This window comes from Polypterus senegalus, chromosome 8, assembly GCF_016835505.1.
Source record: "Polypterus senegalus isolate Bchr_013 chromosome 8, ASM1683550v1, whole genome shotgun sequence".
Classification (NCBI taxonomy): Eukaryota; Metazoa; Chordata; class Cladistia; order Polypteriformes; family Polypteridae; genus Polypterus; species Polypterus senegalus.
In genome coordinates, this window is record NC_053161.1 from 89,716,634 (window position 1) to 89,739,690 (window position 23,057).

The following is a 23,057-nucleotide window of genomic DNA, read 5'->3' on the forward strand; positions in this document are numbered from 1 at the left end:
TTTTTTTTTTGGCCTTTTTTGTTTCCTGCGGTTTTCAGTGATACCTTTTGCTTATTGCTTGTCAACATTTGAAAAACACCCATTGAAATTTAACTCATTGTCACCCTCCTATAGCAACGACAGACACGATAAAACAATATCAGTTCATATTAGAAAAAAAAACTTTAATTTTTTGCAGCTCTCGATTGCTGCAAAAAGAAAAAAATTCGGAATTTTGCCATCGACACTGTCAACTTTCTTGAAAGACAGAGCCAAAAAAGTAGAAAAATCTCGGGTTGCAAACGTATGTGAACTGCTGCGTTTGAAGACATTGAAAAAGCTGTTTTTATGTGGCTCAATGATGCTCGTTCAAGAAACATTCCTATTAATGCAGCACTCATTCAAGAAAATGTGAGGTTTGTAAACTTTCTTGGGACCTCTCCCAACTAGACTGAAAACTGAAGAGCGTCCCGAAGTGCGATCTCCACGTCTGTATGGGCAATAGCAGGCTCACAGATATGCTGTGTCTCTCCGGCAAAGTAAACAGAAAAGATCTCGATGGGTGATGCAAGATTAGGAGCACGTAAATTGTAATTGCAGATAACAGGATTACTTGATCCCTGACCTGGCCACAATCCTGCCTGACTGCTGTGTCTGTGTATAGCAGAGAGGCAGATCACGCTACAATAAATAACTATGCTGTTCCTGATTCAAGCTGAATAAAGCTGGTTTTGTTAAAGTATTGAGACTAAGCTTTGTGTTTTGGGGTGCAAGACAGGGACTTATAGCGTGACCCTGATCTTTTATGATTTGCTTCTGCAGCGCTTCACTGCAGCAATGTGAGCCTGCTATTGCCCTGCCCCAGCAACAGACAAACAATCTTCCACAGACGCTGCAATCACGCTTCAGGATGCACTTCAGCGTGTTGTTCCCATTGGGTGGAGAGTGGGGGTCTCAAAAGAGACCTCACAATATGAAGAAGAAATAATGATTTGGCTCCTGATTGATAACTGTGCTGTCCACAACATGCTTCAGCATTTAGATAATGTGCACGTTTAATTCCTCCCACCCAATTGTACAGCAGTGCTTCAGCCACTGGATTTGGGCATCATACGCACCCTGAAAGTGTATTATCGCAAGGAAATGCTGAGAAAAATTCTCGTCGGCATAACTTGTAGACAGGAGGAGATTAAAATTAACGAGAAAGAAGCTATTGTAATGATTGCAAATGCCTGGGCACAAGTTAAAGAAAGCAGAATAGTAACAAATACAGAATCTCATTAAAACGAAATATTCGTTACAACAAAATATTTTTAGGTCCCTGGGAGTTCAATATAACAGAATTTTACCTATAGTTCTTTTTTGCCTGTCCTATACCTTTCTTTTACTCAATAGATAATCTAAAGCTTGTCTGATATCCCCATTAGCCTCATAGCTGACCAGTGGCTAACAAGTTTGCTGCCCCCTTCATTGTGCATATCATCAGCCTTCCTTCTCATTGCCAGTCCTGACTTACACCCAGTGCTGCCAGCAAAGGTTCAGCCTCACTGCAAACTCAAAAATGATGGATACAAGAAGTGTTTTATCATAAAGACAAAAAATTAAAGTTTTTAAAAATCTCTAACATCAGAAGAGAGACTTAAATATTTATTTCTTCAAATAAATAAAACTATAAGCAACTTCTTTTCACTACTCATGTCCATCCAGTGGAGGAGCTGTTATTTTAAACTGGGTGTTTAAAGTTTGTTAGTGGGTCCATTTGGTTTTGTCTACCCTTGAGTTTTTTTCATAGAAAGGTTTGTGCTTTCCCTCTTGGGTTATTGTTAACTCCAATTTGTTTTCCCCTTTTGCCAGAAAGATCCATGGAGGTAGGGGCTGGGAGGTGCCCCTTTAACTTTTCTTGTGATGATTTGGGTTCCTGATTGTGATTTTGTGGGCCCCCTTCATTTGTGTGTGGTCCAGGACAAATGCCATTCCACCTCTGTGTTTATCTCAGCATTACTGAACCTGTTTAATCCAGCTCAGGGTCACGGGCTCTGGGGCCTAACCTGGTAGTTATAGAATCCGAGCAGGAACCATCCCTAAATGAAGTGCTAATCAATCACTGGGCACGCTCATATAGGTCAGATTATCCTGTGCCTGCTCACACAAGAACACACTGTTGATGCTCTCAACTGTTCCCTCAGATATCTCTGACTCCTACTGCCGGCTGCACAGTTTTTCTAATGAGCAAATTCTCTAACATAAACAAAAAGCAAATGTATTATAAAATCAGTGGAGGATATGAACATTAATATTAACAGCATTGCGACTGATTTTTGATATGTAAACCTGGCAGAATTCTGTGCTATTTGCCTGTATTTAAAGCAACAAGATTTTTCACTAAAGTTTTATTGGACATAGAGGCAAGTTTTCATCCTGCATTTGGCCCATAATCTCAATTCTGCCTGCATGAGAGTGAAAGATCCCAAAACTTTTGTTTTTTGCGTCCCCCAGTGCACAGCAAGGTGTACACTTACTCAAACCAGTTGAATTTTATTTGCTTCCCTTCATTAATGGAGCTTGCAATGCCATCCCATACAATGAGATTATGCAGGCTCCTTCCCTGAAGGCTACAGTGACTGCAGTTTTTTACTGTAATTGCCATCTTCACATGGCTGCTTCCAATTTTTTATTCTAATTTTTGCCTTATCTGCTAGCTTCTGTACTTTCCAGGTGGTCTTGGAATGTCAACAGAGATTTTATTTTTACTCTTTTATATGGATTTAGATAGCAGAGGCTTAAAACAGTTAGCTGACAAAAGCATTTTGGCTGTCTCATATATGCTGTAGTTTCATTCTGCCTCCTCAGAAAACCAAGAAGCCAAGTTCAGCAGTCAGAGCTGTCATTGTGTGGACTGTGAATGAGTCCTACGATGGGCTGCCATCCCATCCACAGCTGGTTCCTGCCTTTCCTGATGCTGTTAATTCAGGCAACAGAAAAAAACGGATTTTGTTTTTGCTTTTCCTGATGTCCCCTCCTTTTGTGAGCTTTTTACATTGAGAACTTCAGGGCCGTTCTTAGCAGTTTGGGGGCCCTACACAGTTCAGAAATGTGCAGGCCCCAGATGGGAGGGGGGGTCCGGAGCCCCTGTAGCTCAGGAAGTTGTTCTAATAAAACATCCGGAAAAGAACAATAAAATTTAGGATGAGGAGGGCATCGTGAAACACAATGTGAGGGACTGGCACAGACGGCTGCAGTGCCAGGGGCATGACAAGGGCTCCAGGCCCACAGCCTGACAACCAAAAAAAATAAAATAAAAAATTGTAAGTCGGGGCCGGACCGGGGACCCCTCTCACGGTCAGGGCCCCACGCAGATGCGTAGTTCGCGTATGCCTAAGAATGTCCCTGAGAACTTCATTTTATGAATGTCTGCTGTCTGCCCACGTTTTCATTGATAAGCCTATACTGTATGCTGTTGTGTCAGGGTATACAAGCTAAACTCAAGTATTAAACAACAATGTCTACTGCCAAAATACATTTCCTCAGTTATGGACACACTCTGGAGCCCCAGATGTAATAGTGAAGGAGATAATTAAAACAAAACAGAATGCCTTTATGAGCAAAGCTGCACATCGTCACTCTTATAGAGGAATATTTCGGACAAATTTAAGTCAATAAATAAATGCACAAATAAATACTGTAAAATGAAATGTGAGCATAAATAAGTAAATGTGTCACAAAATATGTTTTTTGCTGCTTATTTATTTAATGTGGTCTAAAATATTCCTTCATTCACTCTGCCATACTAACACTGAGTACTTTTAGCCAAACAATTATTCAGCAGACGAGTGTCAAGAAACACTATTGGGGCTCCTTTATACTAACAGCAAAATGCCTGTATAAAGCTACACTGTAACCGGGACTGCTAAGGTTTCTTCCTTTTTTAAATGTTCTTCTTTTTAAGTCGTTCCCTAGTGTGTTCAAACCAAAGTGTGCGTGTCTGTTTTTCTAACTACCTATTGTGAAAAGAAGACACAACAAGCAGAAATTGTTTTGCGGCACCACCTTGGTAACCCCATGTAATTGGAAAGAATGCACAACAATGCAAGACGCAAGAGTTTGTATAGACTTCTTTTCAGACTCGAGTTCAAAACAGAACTGAGGACAAGATGCCCAGTTCCTGGGTAATATAGTCACTTACCAGAAAGGGGACAGCTCTAGGAGGATGGACATCAGAAGTGACGTCAGCTGAGGAGTGGCCGTCAATCTTCCATTCTGCCTGGGAAGGAAGAGAGAAGGCATTAGACCACAGCGCCATCCCCTGGTTTGGTGGGTAATTACCATTAACAGAGCCCTTCAGCTCTCTCCCATGTACATGCATGTGACGCTATCTATCTATCTATGAATTTAAAGAGCTTCTGTAAAAAGCCAAATTGCCCCCAAATAAAGTTCTATCAGTTTATTATAGCAATTGAATGTCTTCTTATACTGTTCTCCGAACATAGGCTCAGAGTGTATACTCAGATTTAAAACAAAAAAATGGAACAAAATCACTCAAAAACCTGTTTATTTAAATAAGCAGTAACAAATAACAGAAAGTATAACTACCATTGTATCCAACAGAAGATCTGACCAGCTGGTAAATAAGAGGTCATATTTGTTTAGACAATATTTTCCGTAACTAATTCATAAGTAGTAATTTTTATGCTTTGCCTTTGTTATTATTTTTTTGTGTAACAGATGGGTTGGTTGTACATTGTGTAGAATTTACAAGGCTGTCACTCATTGAGTTTCTACTCTGGAATGTACTTAAATGTGTTGAGGCATATGGGAAACATAATTAAACACATACAATAAGGTTAACAAGGACAGAAAATACATTACAGTACAGATGTACATGATATAAGCAAGCATATATTATCTGAACGTGAACTTTATTGCCAAGCGCAATAGTTAGCTAGGAATTTTTCTTGGTGTTACATCCAAACATGCAACAAGATACATAGAATTAAAGATTACATCACATGTACAATACATGACACCATCACAAAAGTATGTACAGTAAACACAGATATATAAAACAATATAGTAAATATGAATTGCACTCCTGCAAAGTAATATATCAGGCAAGGCCTAGATAAAATAAAGAATTAATATTGAAAGGAGGAGAACAGAAATCAGCAAAAGGCAGTGACGAATCAGAGACTATGTTTAACCATAGTGATTGCAGTAGGAAGGCAACTCTTTCTATGGCTAGTAGTTCTTCCCTTTAGTGACCAGTAAAGTTTCCTCAATGGTAATGTCTGAAAGAGATGGGTTCCCAGAATGAATCTAATCTTTGCCTATATTTCAAGCCTGTTTCCTGATTTGTGGTGCACACGGGACCTCAGTGGAGTTCAGTTTCAGGCCTACAGTCGTTTCTGATGTCTGAATGACACACTCCAGCAGGGGTCGCCAAGTCCAGTCCCGGAGGACCACTATGGCTGCAGGTTTCATTCTAACCCTTTTCTTAATGGGTGACCTGTTTTTGCTGCTAATTAACTTCTTTTGAATTAACTTTAATTGATTTGCTCTTGAAGACTCAGACCCCTTAATTGTTTCTTTTTCCTTAATTAGCAGCCAAACAATAATGAGATCTAAAATGAGCCAAAACAACTGGTACCCATCATACAATATCTGAAAATAAAGAAAAATGAAGGTCTCAGGAATGTTGATCTGCTCAGGTCCCCAAAATATTTTAGCAGTGCTGTTAGAAAGAGAAAATCATCAATTTCGGAAATGTCTGCTCTTGTACCATGAGAGCAGCAACAAAGCCACAAAATTAAAGAATGGGTTAATTAACAAGAATTGGCACCTAATTAAGCAGCTAATTGGTTGGAGTTTGAGGCCCTCACTTAGTTGGTCTTCTGTTGGCTCCCTCACTTCACATTTGATTTCTGTTTGGGTGCCGTTTAAGGAAAAAAAATGAGCAATTCAGAGGAACGAGGAAGACATTCAGGGGAACAAATCTTAAAAAAGCAATTCAATTAAATGAATTCACAGCACCAACAGGACACTCAATTAAAAAGGGTTAGAATGAAAACCTGCAGTCACAGTGGTCCTCCAGGACCGGACTTGGTGACCCCTGTTCTACAGTTTATGTTTTGAGTGGGCAGATGTGTGCCATACCAGACTGTTACGGAGAAAGTGAGGATTCTTTCAGTGACAGCTCTATAAAAGTGGGCCAGCACTGATTTGGACAATTTCAATTTTGTTAAGTAGACAGAGAAAAAAACATCTGCTGCTGAACTTTTGTTTTGGTAATCAAATTTTTGGAAACCAACAATAAAAACTTACTTTTGGGCTATAGTACTCGGGTGTTGTACTGTGTTAGCCGTTATGTATGTAGAGAAAAGCCAAGCAAAATGACACCTTTTATTGGCTAACTAAAAAGATTACAATATGCAAGCTTTCAAGGCAACTCAGGCCCCTTCTTCAGGGAAGATGTAAGAGTAAACACAACCCCCACCCCACCCCGCAAGACAGCAAAATAAACGGAAAGACAATAACAAAAAAAAAAAAAAAAAGTCAATGGGAAAACTGGTGCAAACACACACATACACACACCCCATGTGGGAGCGCACAACAAAGTAAGGAAAAAACAAAAATAGGAGAGGTGGGCAGGAGAAACTTCCTCATGAAACAACCTCAAAACCAGCTCTTTACTAACTAGACAGCGTGAAGCCAGTTGTGAATAGAAGAGCTGGAAGAGTCACTGATCTGGGATGTAGGATGTTGAAAAAGGATACGATTGTAAAATGAAGATTTCCAGATTGCACAGAAACCAAGTGCAGGGGATTTCCGGCGAGAAGCTAAAAACAACTTAGCTGTAATACCTGCAGTCATTAAAAGCCTCCAATGGGAGAGAGAAAGGGAAACTTTGGAAAGAGAAGAAAATTCTAGGAGCAGAAGAGGAAAGAGAGAATCACAGAGAGGGATTCAGTCACATACCGCCAGTGAGCCAAAGCTGGGGGACCAGCCCAGAACATGGGGAGGAAAATAAGAGGACATACTGTAGTTAATATAGGGGATCTAATTCTAGTTTCATTAGATGACACCACCAGGGGGTAGGGTACCGTATGCTGAACGTTTTGATAACAGCAGTAATGTCTTCATCTCAGTTTAGACTGTGATAGTTGTGCCAAGAAATTTACATGATTCTATCCTGTTGACATTGACATCATTAATAACTATGGGAGTAGCAGGTGAGGAGTGTCTCCTGAAATCTGACATCATTTCTTCTGTTTTTCAATTTAAAATCGTTGAGGGAGCACCAACTGGCTAACTGATCTCTGAAATGGCAGGGTGCTGCCATTCACAAAATTTGGGAGTTTAACAGATGGGTCACTGGCGTTGCAGTCATTGGTGGAAAGAGAGAAAAGGAGAGGAGATGGAATAAAGTCTCAAGAGGTGGTCACATTAGCAAATAGTACTAATCTGATGGACATAACTTGTGCTTTCCTATAAACAGTATGCTGATTCACAGTGACTTTTAGAAAGAGACATTTTAACATGCCACTCATCTACTTTATTTTAGCAGAGCCCACCAGTTTTTAAATAATAGTTTTTTAGTGTCTTGAGACCACAACATTATCATTGGATTTAAAACTTGGTTTCTGGTGCAGATAGTCATTGCACTGTTTTCATTATCATGGAAAGTATAAACATGTCACAGCATTGGCCTCTTCTTGCTGTCAGCCCACTTATCAGAGATAACACATTCTGCGTGGCCTTCACTACTCAAAACGTGTGTATTGTCTTTCACAAACACACCTGTCAGACTCTCTGGCTCAAATCACCTGTCATCTTAGCTGGGCCAGAGCCATGAGAGATATCAGCCCCAATCCCAATCATCTACGGTTTGATGAAGTATTCAGTACAAAGCAATACAGATCTCAAGCGATGCAGACATACTCTAAACTTCAACAATAAAAACAAGTCAGTTTTTAAGGGTATTTTTCACAAGCATATGCAGCACTAACCGACATGGCCCTTTCCTCCTCTCTTGTACACCCTGGATCTTGGCCAGTGATTCTCTGATAATGGTGACATGGACGCAGGTCACTTTCGTCTGCTGCAGCAAGCTCATGGGTTTGATGCTCAGAGTTAACCCTTATAAAATGCATTACCATTACGCTAAAACATTGTTTACATTAATTGGTAATGGCTAAAATATATTTATATTAGTCTTTCTAGTATACAGTACACCCCCAAAATTCACGGGGTTACGTTCCTAGAGCACCCACAAATTATGAAAAAACACAAATTTTGGATGTGGTTAAAAAAATGCCAATTTTCATAGTTTAAACCCTAAATATGCCCCCAAAACACTTTAACTTAATTTCAGACTTAGCTTAATACATTACCTAAAAATAAAGAGTGTAAAGGTAAACCTGTATACTGTACTGGTATGTCTCCTGCAGTGCTAGAATGTAAAATATCGATGCTAGCGCTATATGTACTGTAATTCATGCAAGTGCATTTTCATTGCCAGAAGCCTTAGATGGTGCAGCTCGTTTCGGCGGCATCTTGGGGCTTTAACCGCTAAACTGCCACATACTTGGGGGTTAACGCATCCCTGGACGCCAAATACTTTTTTGCTGCACTTTAAGTAAACGTCACAATTAACAAAGAAAAAGTGAAATTTTGAAGTAAAAACATTTTTTTTTATGCAAACAGCATCACAATTACTGCAACACTGATCATTTTACACACTGCTAATGAACTGTAAAAACTATTTTAAAAACTACTGGAACAATATGTACAAAGTGCAACTGACGCCATGGATGCAAATCACTGAGCCAACTGCGTTTAAGCTGGCTGTAAGCAAGCACACAGGATAAAGTGCTAACGCTGGCAGGCTAGTCTTAGTGCAGCTTGGGTCACAGAATCGCACACAAGCACTTTAAACAAACACGTCTCTTTCAGAAGTAAAAGGTGCTCAGCATGCAGTTAGTTAACGATTAAACAATAGACAATCATCATAGGGGAGCACAACCCCTGTCTGGGGGAGAAGAGGAAAGCAAAGCAATCAGCCAAAAAGGACCGGTACGGTTCAGGCTTTTAAGTAAGCGTAGCATCAAGGGAGAAGCCGCAATTGAGAAGACGGTGATTTATTTATTTTTATGGTGGAGTTCCAGCCTTGACCCGACAGACAGAGACAAAAACAAAGCAAACCAGTAATCAAACAGCAAATAAAGAATGTAATGAAAACAAATGAAACAAGATAATGTTACAACCTTACAGTGATTACACATTAGATGCAACACAAAGCACAAACAAAACACACAGTAAATCGTGAAAAACGGCAACAGATGAAATGTAATGAGGAAAATAGATAGTCCAGAGATCCGCACGTTGAATGGGAATGTACTGTACAGATAGTCCTACCAGTAGTTTCTGAAATGGTGAAGACGGGTGAACGGGTTAAGGAGCGCTCCTTTCTTTGCAGGATGGCCATGAATCCACTTACAATCTTCATGTACACAGGTAGACAATCCAGGCACGCGAAACGATCCAGGACAAAATGAATAAGTACAGGTAACCCAACAGAAGGCAGACAGACAGGAACTTGAAACACAAATTACAAAAACTTTTTTTTTTTGCTTTTGGTCACCGGCCCCCTTTTTAAAAAAAAACGCTGACATCCTTTGATCTCAACAACTCCAGCACCGTCAGCAGAAGACCAATCAGAGCCACTGCAGGGACTGCTGGGAGTTGCAGTTTCAAATTCTATTGGCTACTTTCACCATCCCAAGTCGAGGTTTTTTCTACAGCTGCTTCCTGTTCTCTCTACAGTACAGTATTGACACGAAAAAGGCTATAAAAATTGAGGAGGATATTTGCGCTTTCCGCTAACAATTATTAGTTAGGTTCTATGGAAAAATCCGCGAATGACTGAGGCCACGAACTCCGAACCGCGACTTTGCGCAGGTCTACTGTATAAAATTTGACAAAGGGTTTGAAGTTCAGGAAGTAAATAAGCAGTGTTCTTCTGTTATTCTGCTTTGGTGTCACACTGCTCCTGTGACCAGATACGCTAAGTTTATTGAAAATCAGCATTTTTCGGTTGGCTCTTTCTGCATACAGAACTGAGAGATAATTATCATTCCCTGGAATCAAACATCATACATTTGGTAATCATTGGTAGAAGACAAAGTAAATCCTATTCAAGAGAAAGCCGTGTTTGTTTACATATGTGGAAACTACTTTCAGCAATCAAATAAAAAGGTGTGGTCATCTTTAAAATGCCATACACATTAATTTGACCATCCATATTCAATGCAATTTTTTGTGATCATTTTTTTTAACTGAAATCAAACTGGAAACAGTAACAAGAATTTTATCAAAGTTAACAGCATAAATTAGTGATATTCACTGTCATTCAGTATTGTGTTTTTAATTTTCTAATTAGATATTGTGCTGCTTTTCTTAAGCTTCTCCTGATCGTTTTAACAGTTTTAAGAGGAACAGCCTATTTAAGCTTTTATAAAAATAAAATAATAAGATTGTGTTCTTTATTTTGGCAGGTGTATTCCTGGCATGCTGGACACCATTTTTTGTGGTCCATGTGACAAAGGTTCTCTGTGTTTCCTGTGACATCACGCCACCCCTGATCAGTGTGGTGACATGGCTGGGCTATGTGAACAGTGCAGTGAACCCCATCATCTATACAGCCTTCAACATAGAATTTCGAAAGGTTTTTCAGAAACTGTTGTGCTGTCAATAATGGTGACTTCGAATGATGAAAAGAAGAAAAGCAAAGCCCTATAAATAAATCTATTTTTTTTTTGTACTTGTGTGAAATAGCTTGAAATGAATTTTATTTTTACAATAATTTGGCTGTAAATGATTGTGAATCATTACCTTTAAATGCCTTAGTTAACTTGTAAATTTAAAAATTGTTGTCATGGTAAAAGCCAATCCTCTATTTACAACTGTAAATGTACTTAATAGAGCGATACTAGCCCAGATGCATAAAAGAACATATACAAAAAAAGATGTGTATTCATCTGTTGTGGTTCTATTGCTGTTGACTTGAGCGTTAAAAATGTCCTACATTTCATGTATATTTTTTTAAATTGTACCAACTTCCTCACAAATGATTCATTTATTAATCTGATAGAGGATGAATGGACATTTTAGTTAACCTTGGGAAAACCCAGCAAATCATGGGTAATTTGCATTACCACAGGAATATCGATGGAGATTTAAGTCATAGCTTTAACACCATCAACAGTCATGACATGAAGAAATGGAATGTAAGTTTTTTTGTGACATTAAATGAGTTTGAACAACATTAATACGGTGTGCTGAAATGTGTATAAATCGAGTGCCTTGTCATAATTAGTTCTCATGTGTTCAAATATAATAAGTAATGCCTATCTAGAACACAAAGGCAAAAACAATCAGGTGTTGGACAGGAAAAAGGTAATAAATAGGACTGTTTGCTAATATATTTAAATACTTTATTGTTCTTCTTTGTTTATCCATGTTTGAATCCACTTTTCCAATAAAGGATCAATGATGTTTATTAAGGTGACCTGGCTATGTGGGTATCAGCTTCCTCGTAAGACAGAAAACACACATTTCTCCAAAGACACTGAGCCCAGTGAAAGAGGACAGTCTCCTATCCACTACTTAGTCGAGGTGTTAGGATCTTGGGAGTGCTCCACACCATTTTGCTCACTTTCTTCATTTTCTTTTCTTTTGAGGGATTTTTGTCGGTTGTTTGGTTGTTGCCTTTAATTTCAGCTGTGTTATGGCGCACTGCATCAATGGCATCATCAGCAAGTGCCACTGATATATGCCACCCTTCCATCTTGTGGTTTTCTTTCTTGGATTACAGAGTGTGATCCTAAATGACTTTGGGTTTCTAGACAATAAAAACATAAGAAATTTGACAAATGAGAGGAGACCATTCAGTCCACCAGGCTAATTTGTTTAGCTAAAAGTTAAACTCTCCCAATACCTCATCCAAATAAATTCTGGTTGTCAAGGTTTTTGCTTCAACTTACAATATCTTGGTAATTTGTTCCGGATTCCCACAACTCTTTGCATGAAGAAGTGTTTCCTGGCTTTAGTGCTAAATGTTCTTTCCCATAATTTCAACTGGTGGCTTTGAGTATGTGATTTACCGTTAGGTTGAAAGAATTCTTCTGGTTTTACTTTATCAACATCTCTAAGAATTTTGAAGACTTGAATTAGGTCCTCACACAGTCTCCTCGGCTCAAATCTAAACAGGTTTAGTTCTCCGTGTCCTTAAGTCCCGGGATGTACTTGGCTGCAAGTCACTTGAACTACCGTTTACTCCAATTGGCAAATCAAAACAAAAGCAACCAATTGCATCATGAATGTTGTAAGTCACCTTGGATAAAGGCGTCAGCCAAATGAGGAAATCTAAATGGTGACCAGAACTGCACACAATACTCCAGATGTGTTCTCACTAGTGCATTATATAGTCTGAGCATAATATCCCTTAATTTGTATTCAACAATCTTAATGATATAACCTAACATTTTGTTTCCCTTTTTAATATCGTCTGTGCATTGCTTAGTCAATGACAATTTTGCAACATAAACTCCTAAATCTGTTCCAAAAGTTACCACCTTTAGGGCAGTATCTCTCATCTTGACATTCCTTTTGTCCACGTGTGGCACTTTGCACTTTTTTTTTTACATTAGAAAGGTTCGGTCCAGTTGACTGCCTTCATTGCAGCTGCTATTTAGGTTGTCTTTGTCAGAGAGCAGTAACTGTTAAGGTTTTCAGTGCCATTTGGCTTTGCATCTGTGGCCATATTTTAATTTATTTAATGTTCAGTGTATTTGTGTCAGTGTAGCTGTCTGTCTTTGTACCTTGTCTTTTAACTGTGCAGCAACTGGACACACTGGACTGGCATTCTTTATGTCGTGTGCTATGTTGTTATGAGTCTCCCTCTGCCATTTCTAGACATTCTTTTTTTATAGTATTAATTTTTTCCATTTTATGCTATATGTTACTTTTTTAACGTTTTGTGTGCCTCGCTGATAATGTTAGCCACATCCAAGTCATGTCTCCTGTTGTTGGGCTGTGTCTGTATGTATTGACGTCTGATGTCAATATTTCCACCGTGCTATAAAAGCACAGGGGCTACAACAGACACTCCTCCAAACTGATAATAAGGAAATACTTTCCTGTGTGGAATATTTCTCCAAAATGCTCTAAACAAAGAGTTTACACAAATTTTTTTCAGATTGCCTTATTAACTTAGAATTTAGTATTACCCGTGATAGTTAATATTAGCACTTTTGATGGTTACAGATTTTGTCTATCCACCTTAATAAAAGGACAGTCTGTGTGTGTTAGTGTGTGTGTGTGTCTGTCTATCTTTGTGTCCATCTGATTACTAGGGTTTGGAAGAAGAATTTAAAAATAAGTAAATCATACATCCATCCATTATCCAACCCGCTATATCCTAACTACAGGGTCACGGGGGTCTGCTGGAGCCAATCCCAGCCAACACAGGGCGCATGGCAGGAAACAAACCCCAGGCAGGGCGCCAGCCCACCGCAGAATAAGTAAATCATGTAGAAGAAAACTTTAATATTTTAAGACAAATGTCAGATATGGGTTTAAAAATAAAATTGGTCTTATCGGCCTATTTCTGTTATCTGATGTTATACGCTGGCAACAGCAGCATAGGAGCAACTTTCTTGCACCATCTTGGCCACGTGAAAGTGGTTTACGGCTGTAATGCTAATGACTGATAAATCTACACGGTGGGCAATGGCTGCATGGAACTAGTGATGAATCAATGCGCACATCAGGAAACCAAAGTCTCGACACAACTAGGCTAATGCCACCAAACCAGGCCAATGTAGTAGCGACCACCACCGCATTTTCCAAGCAAAACCCTTTTTTTTTTTTTACTGTAAGAGTGTTCAGTGTGACGAGTGAGACCAAGATGAAATGGTGAAAACATGTGGCTCTATCCAAAAAGGAAAAGGTTGTGATGAAGGAAAGGGATCAAGTGCATACTATCTACTCTATATATATAAAATCCTAAGCCTAAAAGTGCAACAATTTTGTACAACAATGTTATGTGACATTTTTGTTACGCTTTAAATTGGGCTTATTTTAAAAGCTACATATATATGTTTGGTATCATCCATCCATCCATTATCCAACCTGCTATATCCTAACTAGAGGGTCACTGGGGTCTGCTGGAGCCAATCCCAGGCAACACAGTGCTCAAGGCAGGGAATGAACCCCGGGCAGGGCACCAGCCCACCTCAGGGCACGCGGACACACACACACACACCAAGTACACACTAGGGACAATTTAGAATCGCCAATGCACCTGCATGTCTTTGGACTGTGGGAGGAAACTGGAGTACCCGGAGAAAACCCATGCAGACACACTTTTCAGGATCTATTAAACTTTAATGTGATATTGTTAGATTTTCAGATTCTTATTCCATCCATCTATCCATTATCCAACCCGCTATATCCTAACTACAGGGTCACTGGGGTCTGCTGGAGCCAATCCCAGCCAACACAGGGTGCAAGGCAGGAGACAAACCCTGGGCAGGGCGCCAGCCCAGTGCAGGATTCTTATTTCATTTATAAATTATAAACTAAAAAATATCAAGAACTCACGTCCTGCGAGACAAGACTTTGTGTCAACAGATGTAACCACGCCTGGGGCCGGAAATAAAAGGCAAAGAGTAGATGACAAAGAAATCTTCTGTAAAGGCTTTTAAATGTATGAAGTGCCATGCGAGATGCAGATCACGCGGCACAGCAGCAGCAGCAATCCAGCAGCTGATCGAGCAAAGAGGAGGTACAAAAATACTACTTGTTTCCCTTTGTATCACATTTACAGAGGGGGGTTCAGAGGGGTTCGTCCCCTTGTGGTGCGTTCAGCCCCACTCTTCACAACATGAGCAGCAGAGATGCGAAGTGGCTGGTGAGTAGCACAGCAAGGGGTGTTTGCGAATGAAGCGAGCAGGGGTTAAGCCCCCTAGTTAAACAGGGTTGTCCAGATCTAATTATTGAAACTCTTAATGCAATGCAGGAAAAAAAAACAATTTTGGGTGATTGGCGCGAACCAGTCCAGTCAAACATTTCATTGATTTGGGAGATCGTGTTCCTATGCACTGCAGGCGGTCCAAATTTCCTCCAACATCCTGCATTGCACGTTGTTATAGTGTAATGAAAATTGCATAATTAGATCTGGACCACCCTATACTATAAGAGACCCATGCATGAATTAAAAAACATGAGATCTACATTGATTATTTAGATTTCAGCCCATCTTAAATGGCTAGCACAGCTAGTTAGCTAATAATTGTCTTGTGACTTATGTATTGTGATTGTCTTTCCAACTTAAAAATTGAACAAACTGAGTTTGTCTTTATTGGTTTGTGTGTAGTAGTAATTGAACAAAAGTGGGTAATGGTTGTCCGCAAGAGTGATAAGAGAGCACTTTTAAGGCTACAGCAGATAGGCACGTACCTTTGGGAAAAGCAGAGTAGAGGACAATTCCCAAGAGAACACATGACGTTGCTTCCAGTATCTTTTGGCAGTACAGCTATATAAGAAAGCTGTAAACCCCAGGAGTTGGCATTCACTATTGAAGCTGTGACTTATGCTGACAGATCACGTACCTCAGAAACAACTTATTTTCTGCTAAACTAAAATGACTACAGTCTTTAGTTAGCTTTCAATAGTTTTTTTGTGCATTGCCTGAGCATAACTAAGTGGGGCGATGTAATGAGATCCCAAATGAAATGTAGTTTTGCTCTCCTTCTTTTACAGGGTACCTACATTAAAAATGCAAACTAAACAGAAACAAAACATAAATATAAAAAAACACAAATGCATAGGGTAATGATAAAATGTATACACAAATAAAAAAAACTAGGAAATGTAAATACTTGATAAGCGAATGACACAACAAATAAATAATGCAGCACAGTGAGACAAATACAACAGTACATTCAACTGTTTAAAAAAACAAACACGTTATATGCAATTCAACATGAAAAAGTTATCACAGAGTCAGACAAACATTAGGAAAATCTAAATGAAATCAAAGTGCAAATAAGATTAATCCATAAGAATAAATATAATAGAGAATATAAGAACCCAAACAGCGACTGTAGAGACTGTAGCTTGAGAAATGTGAACCAATGCACCTTTTGGTGATCAGGGTCTGTGCTTACATGTTCAGTGCTCCAACAGATACACCTCGTCTAATTACCACCCTAGAGGTGAACACAAAGAAAACTTGAAGGGGCTGGAGAAGTTCAAACTGACAATCGTTAATGACTGCTGGGAGAGCCAATCATCAGATTACAAGTCAAACCAACAAGCTGGTCCCCCACCACCTCTATAAGGTTCAGAAAATCATGATTTTTTTATACTCTCATATTAACTACATAAGTCCAAATCTTTAATAGTCCTGTACAGATGTATTCAGTTATCCTTGGCAGGCCACAGGTTTACAGCAAAGACCAAGCCATTCGACAAACAGTAAAATGACAAATATATATTTCATATAATCATAATGGACACATACAGATCAAGGGTGGACCTTCATCATAATAATATTTGACCTCCTCGGTGAACAGTCAGGGAGGCTTCTCATGAAAAACTAACCATATTGAGGATAATTTGTCGATGTTTTGTGAACTGCAGAAAAATCTACGTGTCTGAAGGGAGAGTCGTGGATCACCTGGGTATGCCTCTGCGCCTCCAGAGGATTATAGGTCATATAGGCAGGGTAAATTCTGATGGTTCATTGACATTGTAAACATTGTTAGGATTCAAGAACCCCTTCCTTTCTAATGTCTCTGTCTGTATCTTGACTTGGCTTACCTTCTTCAGAAGTAGAGGAACTGAGCAGGATGCACATCTGGTCAAGTGGGTTTTTATAGTTTATGTCCCGCTTCCCATAAACTAACTTAGCAAGAGAAAATGATTCTCACAAAAGGAATCTGGCAGAAATGTATTTAATGTAATATATCAGAAGAGTACAGTAGCTATAATATCTTCACTAATATTTAGTTTATTAACTTTCACACACTCGCATATTATTTTAATTCAAGGCTAATTTTAAGCATTACTTAATTTCTCTTAATTGATCACATAGACTTATTGATTGTTGATTCACCAAAACAGACCAAGACATGAGGCACCATACAGAATATCCAGCAGCATAACTTAAAGATGCTGCCATTTTCAGTTTCTTCTCCTTTCTAGGCTTATTGAGTAACCTACGTGAAACCTGACCACCAGTCATAAAAAATATAAATGACAAAAGTCTAAAATCCATCAGCCTGCACACTTAATTGATTAAAAGACCAAATTGCAAAAGTCACAAAGGTTCTTGTGTTTTCCTGTGCTGGCATACTGAAATTAGTATATACACTGCATGAAAAGAGGTGTATCTGTACTAGGAAACTCCTGTATACACCACTGATTTTCAGAAGTATCTACAAGTACCACTGAGCGTATACATCAAATTCCACCAACCTAGGATACTTCCGGATTGATACCAATTCGGATATATCTTGCTGAGGGATTCTTCCATGGTACAGCCATTTGTTGCCATGGCAAATAATCCACTCAAGGCTCTTTCAAGGAGACATTCACACCTCAAGAACCATTTGCATTTTACACCTCTGCTGTTCTACATTGGTCTTTTATCTCAACATTGATTGGTTGATTTAAAAAAAAAACACTTCCATTGGTCACACTTTTTATTTAGCCCAACCCAAGCCCTCATAGCTTAGTGACTTGATTGGTTATTGGGCAGGTATGTAGACAGACCATATACACTCCCCACCCCCATCCCCCACTGCACCGTTTAAAAAATGAGAATAAAATTTATTCATTTATTAAAATAAAACCACACACTAATAAACATACAATGTAAGAATAAGAAAAAAACTGAAAATATGGAGAAAAAAATGTGCAGATATGACGGTGCAAGTAAATTAAAAGCAATGAAACAAACTGAAACAAACACATGCACCAGTGCTTATTAAAGTTCCAAAAATGAATCTTCTTCTGGCCCGATTCCATCAGCTCTTACACGCTGACGGTGTGTAAGAGCATAGCACATATCCGCATCCAATCTGGACTGAAGCTGCTGGCAAAGCTCAGACAATTGTGGGCTGTGAGGTGGAGACCTCACAACCCACACCGGTCTTCCATCAACGATGGCATCCTCTTCATCGGACATCAGGTCCAGAAGTGCAGTCTGCCACAGTTCTCTCTCTGCATCTGCTTGGATGACTCTAGACCTGGACTCCAGCAACTGCAAAACACACCATATGTTAACCCCTAAATCACCCACAGTTGTACCAAACTTTATATATATATATATATATATATATATATATATATACATACACAGTATATATATATATATATATATATATATATTAATTTGTACACTTACTCGTCTTTTCCTTTGTCGGTTTTTAGCCCCTATCTTAATGGAGTCTCTTAGCTGGGACTTTCCTGGCTGAGACAAAGAGTATTTCCTCCGCAATGTCTCATAGTAAGTCCTACAGCATGCTGAATAAAAAAATAATTCATATAAGTGACAAAACCAATTCAAATTATTAGAGGGACAACAATAAAGGGGACATGAACATAATTATAATAACAATTCCCCTTTATATACAAATATTAAGTGTATAAATTACCCTTTATACACTCAGGGTCTGCATCTGCAAAAGTCGTCTTCAATTCCTCCAGCAGGTATGTCATTACTGCCTGGTGCCTATGAGGTGAACTTATTCTGTGTGGAAAGAGAGTAGTGTCATTAATTACATTTAAAATGATTACATAAAACCCCATACATAGCATATAAAAAAAAACACTGCTTACCCAGTTTGTGGATCATATTTATGTGGGCTGTTTTCCGAATTATGGAGGCGCCTTACAGCTTCCTGTAACATTGAATTAAAAATGCTTTAGTAGATACATGCATATATACATGGGAAACAAAGAATTTTCAAACAACATTGTATAATTCGGATGTGACAAACTGTTAAATAAGCTAGACGCAAGGAACAAAAGTAGATGTGTAGCCAAGCGCTAACTTAGGCTAACTTGGCGAGGTATAATTTTCTACTATATTGTCGGCTAACATAAAGCTCAACTTACCGCAATGCCGACGTTATGCGCCCTCTTGACTCTTTTAAGCGAATGGCTTGACTCTTCCTGTGGTCTTTGCTCGCTGAACTTGTGCTCAAGCGCATCAAGACGCTGGATAGCCTCTTCGGGAAGAGCAGTATCCAGCCTGCTGCTAATGCCCCCACCCGGCTATGATAACAAAGACAACACCTCTACTTGATAGTCATTAACATATGAAAGGCTCTTACACCTCACAGCCATCACACCTCATTGCTAGCTGTGAGAATTCTTTGAAACTTCCTCCGATTCCTGTATATATCCACATACGTAAGGTACTTGGTTGTTTCACAAAATTTCCTTTTGCATGCTACCTTTCCAAGCACTCTACCTCATACATCTGGCAAATGCAGAGTTTAGCGGAGATTTCCCATACCATATTTGTCCAGATACAGCTCTTTTCATGCAGTGATAGTTTCTTAAAACCAGCCTGTTACTGATATTATAATATTGCCATCATAAAAATCTCATGATTCTCAGGAGCAACCCCTGTAGCATAGCATTATTGGAGCTGATGAATGTTCTCTCCTCACATCTTACTCCAAGAAAGTCATTCAACATGCAGGCACATCTCAGTATGAATTAGGTGCTATATTACCACACCAATCTGATGAAGACTAATATCCAATCATATACCTGAGTGGGGAGAATTTTACCTCTGAAGGAAACTCTTCTTCTTCTTTCGGCTGCTCCCGTTAGGGGTCGCCACAGCAGATCATCTTCTTGCATATCTTTCTGTCCTCTGCATCTTGTTCTGTTACACCCATCACCTGCATGTCATCTCTCACCACATCCATTAACCTTCTCTTTAGCCTTCCTCTTTCACCTCTCTTCCACAATCCCCATCACTCTGTACTGTTGAACCCAAGTATTTAAATTCATCCACCTTCACCAGCTCTACACCCTGCATACTCACCATTCTACTGAACTCCCTCTCATTTACGCACATGTATTCTGTCTTGTTCCTACTGACCTGCATTCCTCTCCTCGCTAGAACATATCTCCACCTCTCCATTGTTTCCTCAACCTGCTCCCTACTATCGCTAACAATACCTCTGAAGGAAACTATTCCATAATTATGGAGTTTCTTACAATATATTATTGTACTATTGGATGTTGCTTCATTTAAATAACTGACAAAGTTCTCCTAAAGCAGCTCCACAGAAACTGTAATAGAAACAAGACTCAGTCTTTGCTGAACTGGAGAAGCAGAGATTGTCTAGCAGACAAAAAACTTGTCTGCAAGGAGAGCAGGGTGGTATTACCATGCCAGTTCTAACCAGAGCAGTAATGGTGTAGTTTTTCATAGCTATGGTGTGCATTACATATGCCAGTTAAACATCATATGCTGTAACCAATCATTATACTTTTTGATTAAACAAATATACAGAACAGATAGGAGTGTTTGTTCATATTCAGCTGGTACCAGACACAGCCAGGTTTAACTCTTTGTCAGGATTTCTTATGGTTTTGGAACACACAGAAAATAAAACAATATGGAACAAACACCCAAGCATGACAACATCCATCAAGGAACTATGATAGATGGCTTGTTTTCTTTTTTTTCTGTCTTGCAAAATGTGTAAGAAATGAGTGCCATACACATTTCAGCAACACCACCTTTCATTTCTGACATTTCTCGAGATCAAGCCCTACACTTAGACTTGCTCATGTACTTCAGGCCTAGGCTGAAGGAGGATAATACAAGCCAAAAACATTCTATAAAAATTTAGAAAATGATAGATTCAACAACATGCACCTCTTACAGCTGCATCTCAATGACATTGTATCTTAACTGAAGTACTCAGAAGAAGAGAGATGCTAATTATGAGGAGTCATTTATCTAAGCATATTCTGAAATTTGTCAGGTAAGGAGGACAAATGTTTCAAGGTTAAGGTACTTATGGAAGAGTTAATTTTACTGCACTCTGTAAACATGACCATAATGACTCCTGTAATAAACATGTAATAAAATAGTCCAACCTTACCACACTCAGACCACATAGTGTATTTGTCAATCGAATGGTAAAAGAAGCAAAACCAACAGAAACTGCTAAAATGAGATTACCACTTTTATACAAGAACTTAATACCTTGGTAGCTGCAGCACATCTCATTACAGTTGCTTTGATTTGATATACTAAAGAATTTCTATGCTTGGCTTCATTGCTCCTTTGTATGTCAAGGGGTGGGTAAGGAACAGAGATAAGAGAGATGCCCGATAGGCTGAAAATCGGGAAGACATTCATTGAGTGCAAGATGGGTTTGTTGTAGATCTACAATTTCCATTATCATTTAACATCAGTTATTGCATAAATTATTAAGAAGAGCTTTAGCACGCACAGGTCTTCTGTTGTAGAAGAAATAAATCTTTTATATGATTGACCACACTTTGAAATCATACTTTTAGTATCAGACAGGTTACAAAACATGAGTAAGCTTAGACTTGGGCGAGGCCTGTGCTTCAGCTTTTACTTGTAAGAACGAAGATACCAGGAGATGTCCTCCAGGATCTCTGTGGTTCAGGCGACTGTCAGGGGCTAAAGGTGCCGCTAAACCTAAAAGTTTGAAACATTTAAAACCATCTCATTGTGTCTGATTACTTTATTTAAGAATAACGTAAATTTATACATCTAACTACCAGATTTGGGGTAATTACCCTGAAGAAAATAATCCATTACAAATTACTTAAGTCAAATTGTAAGATTACTCATTTACTTCCTGGAAAAAGTAGTTATATTAGTATACTTTACTTTTATGTTACTCTCTCAACTCAAATAATAAACATAGAGAAATATGTAGGATACATTTCTAAACATATGGATTTGGAAAATAAAAGGATTACCCCCAAATGTCCTTTCAGTATTTAATAAAGAGAAAATAACCAAAACAGTACACAGAAAATCAGCAGTTAAACGAGTAAACTAAATGACTTACATTCAAACACATGAAGTAGCCAGTAGAGACCTATATGTCATAAAGAATTCATAGTATAAAAAGAAGTTTTAATAAGTAAAATAAAATGGACTTAACTGCTCTGGTAAATGGTGAAACGTTTGCTAGTGTAGTGGACAGCAGACAAGAGAGCTTACTGATTCGGTGGGTCAGCTACCCACGGTGTTTATTGTATAACACAATCAGTATGCCTGGTCTCTCGGGGTCTCTCCCATCTTTGTTCCTATCACATTGTCAAAAAGGCATGTGGTGATCAAAAGGAAAGCATTTACTTTTTTACTGTCTTCATGTAACTGAGAATTAAGATAAAGACTGAGAACTTACTTGTGCACAGACGTCTTGATTTCTGTGAGGATGTTAAAGAGGTGAGAGGAAAAATCCAAGTGCATGTTGTATTGTAGTACCATATCCTGGTTGCATTTCAAGCTGTATTGCCTCTGTAACTCTAATTCCTGACATGGCTCCTTGATTACGACACTGCCACTGCACATCATAACGAGCACATATGTTAACATAACTATCATATGTTTAATTATAAAAGTTCCCAGACACACACTGCAGTTCACTTTGACCTCTAGTTTGCTTCTTCCTTAATTTAATTCTACCTTATCTCTATTCATTATGTTTTTTTAATGCATTGCAAAACTGAAAAGTTGTTGCTTTTCAAAGTTGAAATCTTAAACTTAATTTCTGAACAAAGACATCCCTAAATTCAATGAACCATTGTGTAATGTCCCAAAATAACCCACCTCAGATACAGGTCAGGCAGCTTCATAAAAATCAAAGTACTCTGTGTGACAAAGGTGAGCACGTGCAGCATCAGTCAGCAGGGGATGCAGATCAGGTAGCCACCCTTACCTCCTCGAAACGTTACGGCTGCCCCAATATATCATTTTTTTAGAAAAACATGGATAA

The 23,057-nt window shown here is 38.8% G+C and overlaps 1 protein-coding gene across 1 annotated transcript in view; it reads left to right on the top strand.

Moving 5' to 3' along the window:
• drd4-rs (dopamine receptor D4 related sequence) overlaps nucleotides 1-10,763 on the top strand; it is a 129,828-nt gene extending 119,065 nt beyond the window's left edge. The window contains exon 5 of the mRNA XM_039761427.1: nucleotides 10,530-10,763. Coding sequence (XP_039617361.1) covers nucleotides 10,530-10,729 — 200 coding nt within the window. The 3' untranslated portion in view covers nucleotides 10,730-10,763. The remainder of the gene's footprint in view (nucleotides 1-10,529) is intronic.
• Nucleotides 10,764-23,057: the final 12,294 nt, after the last annotated feature.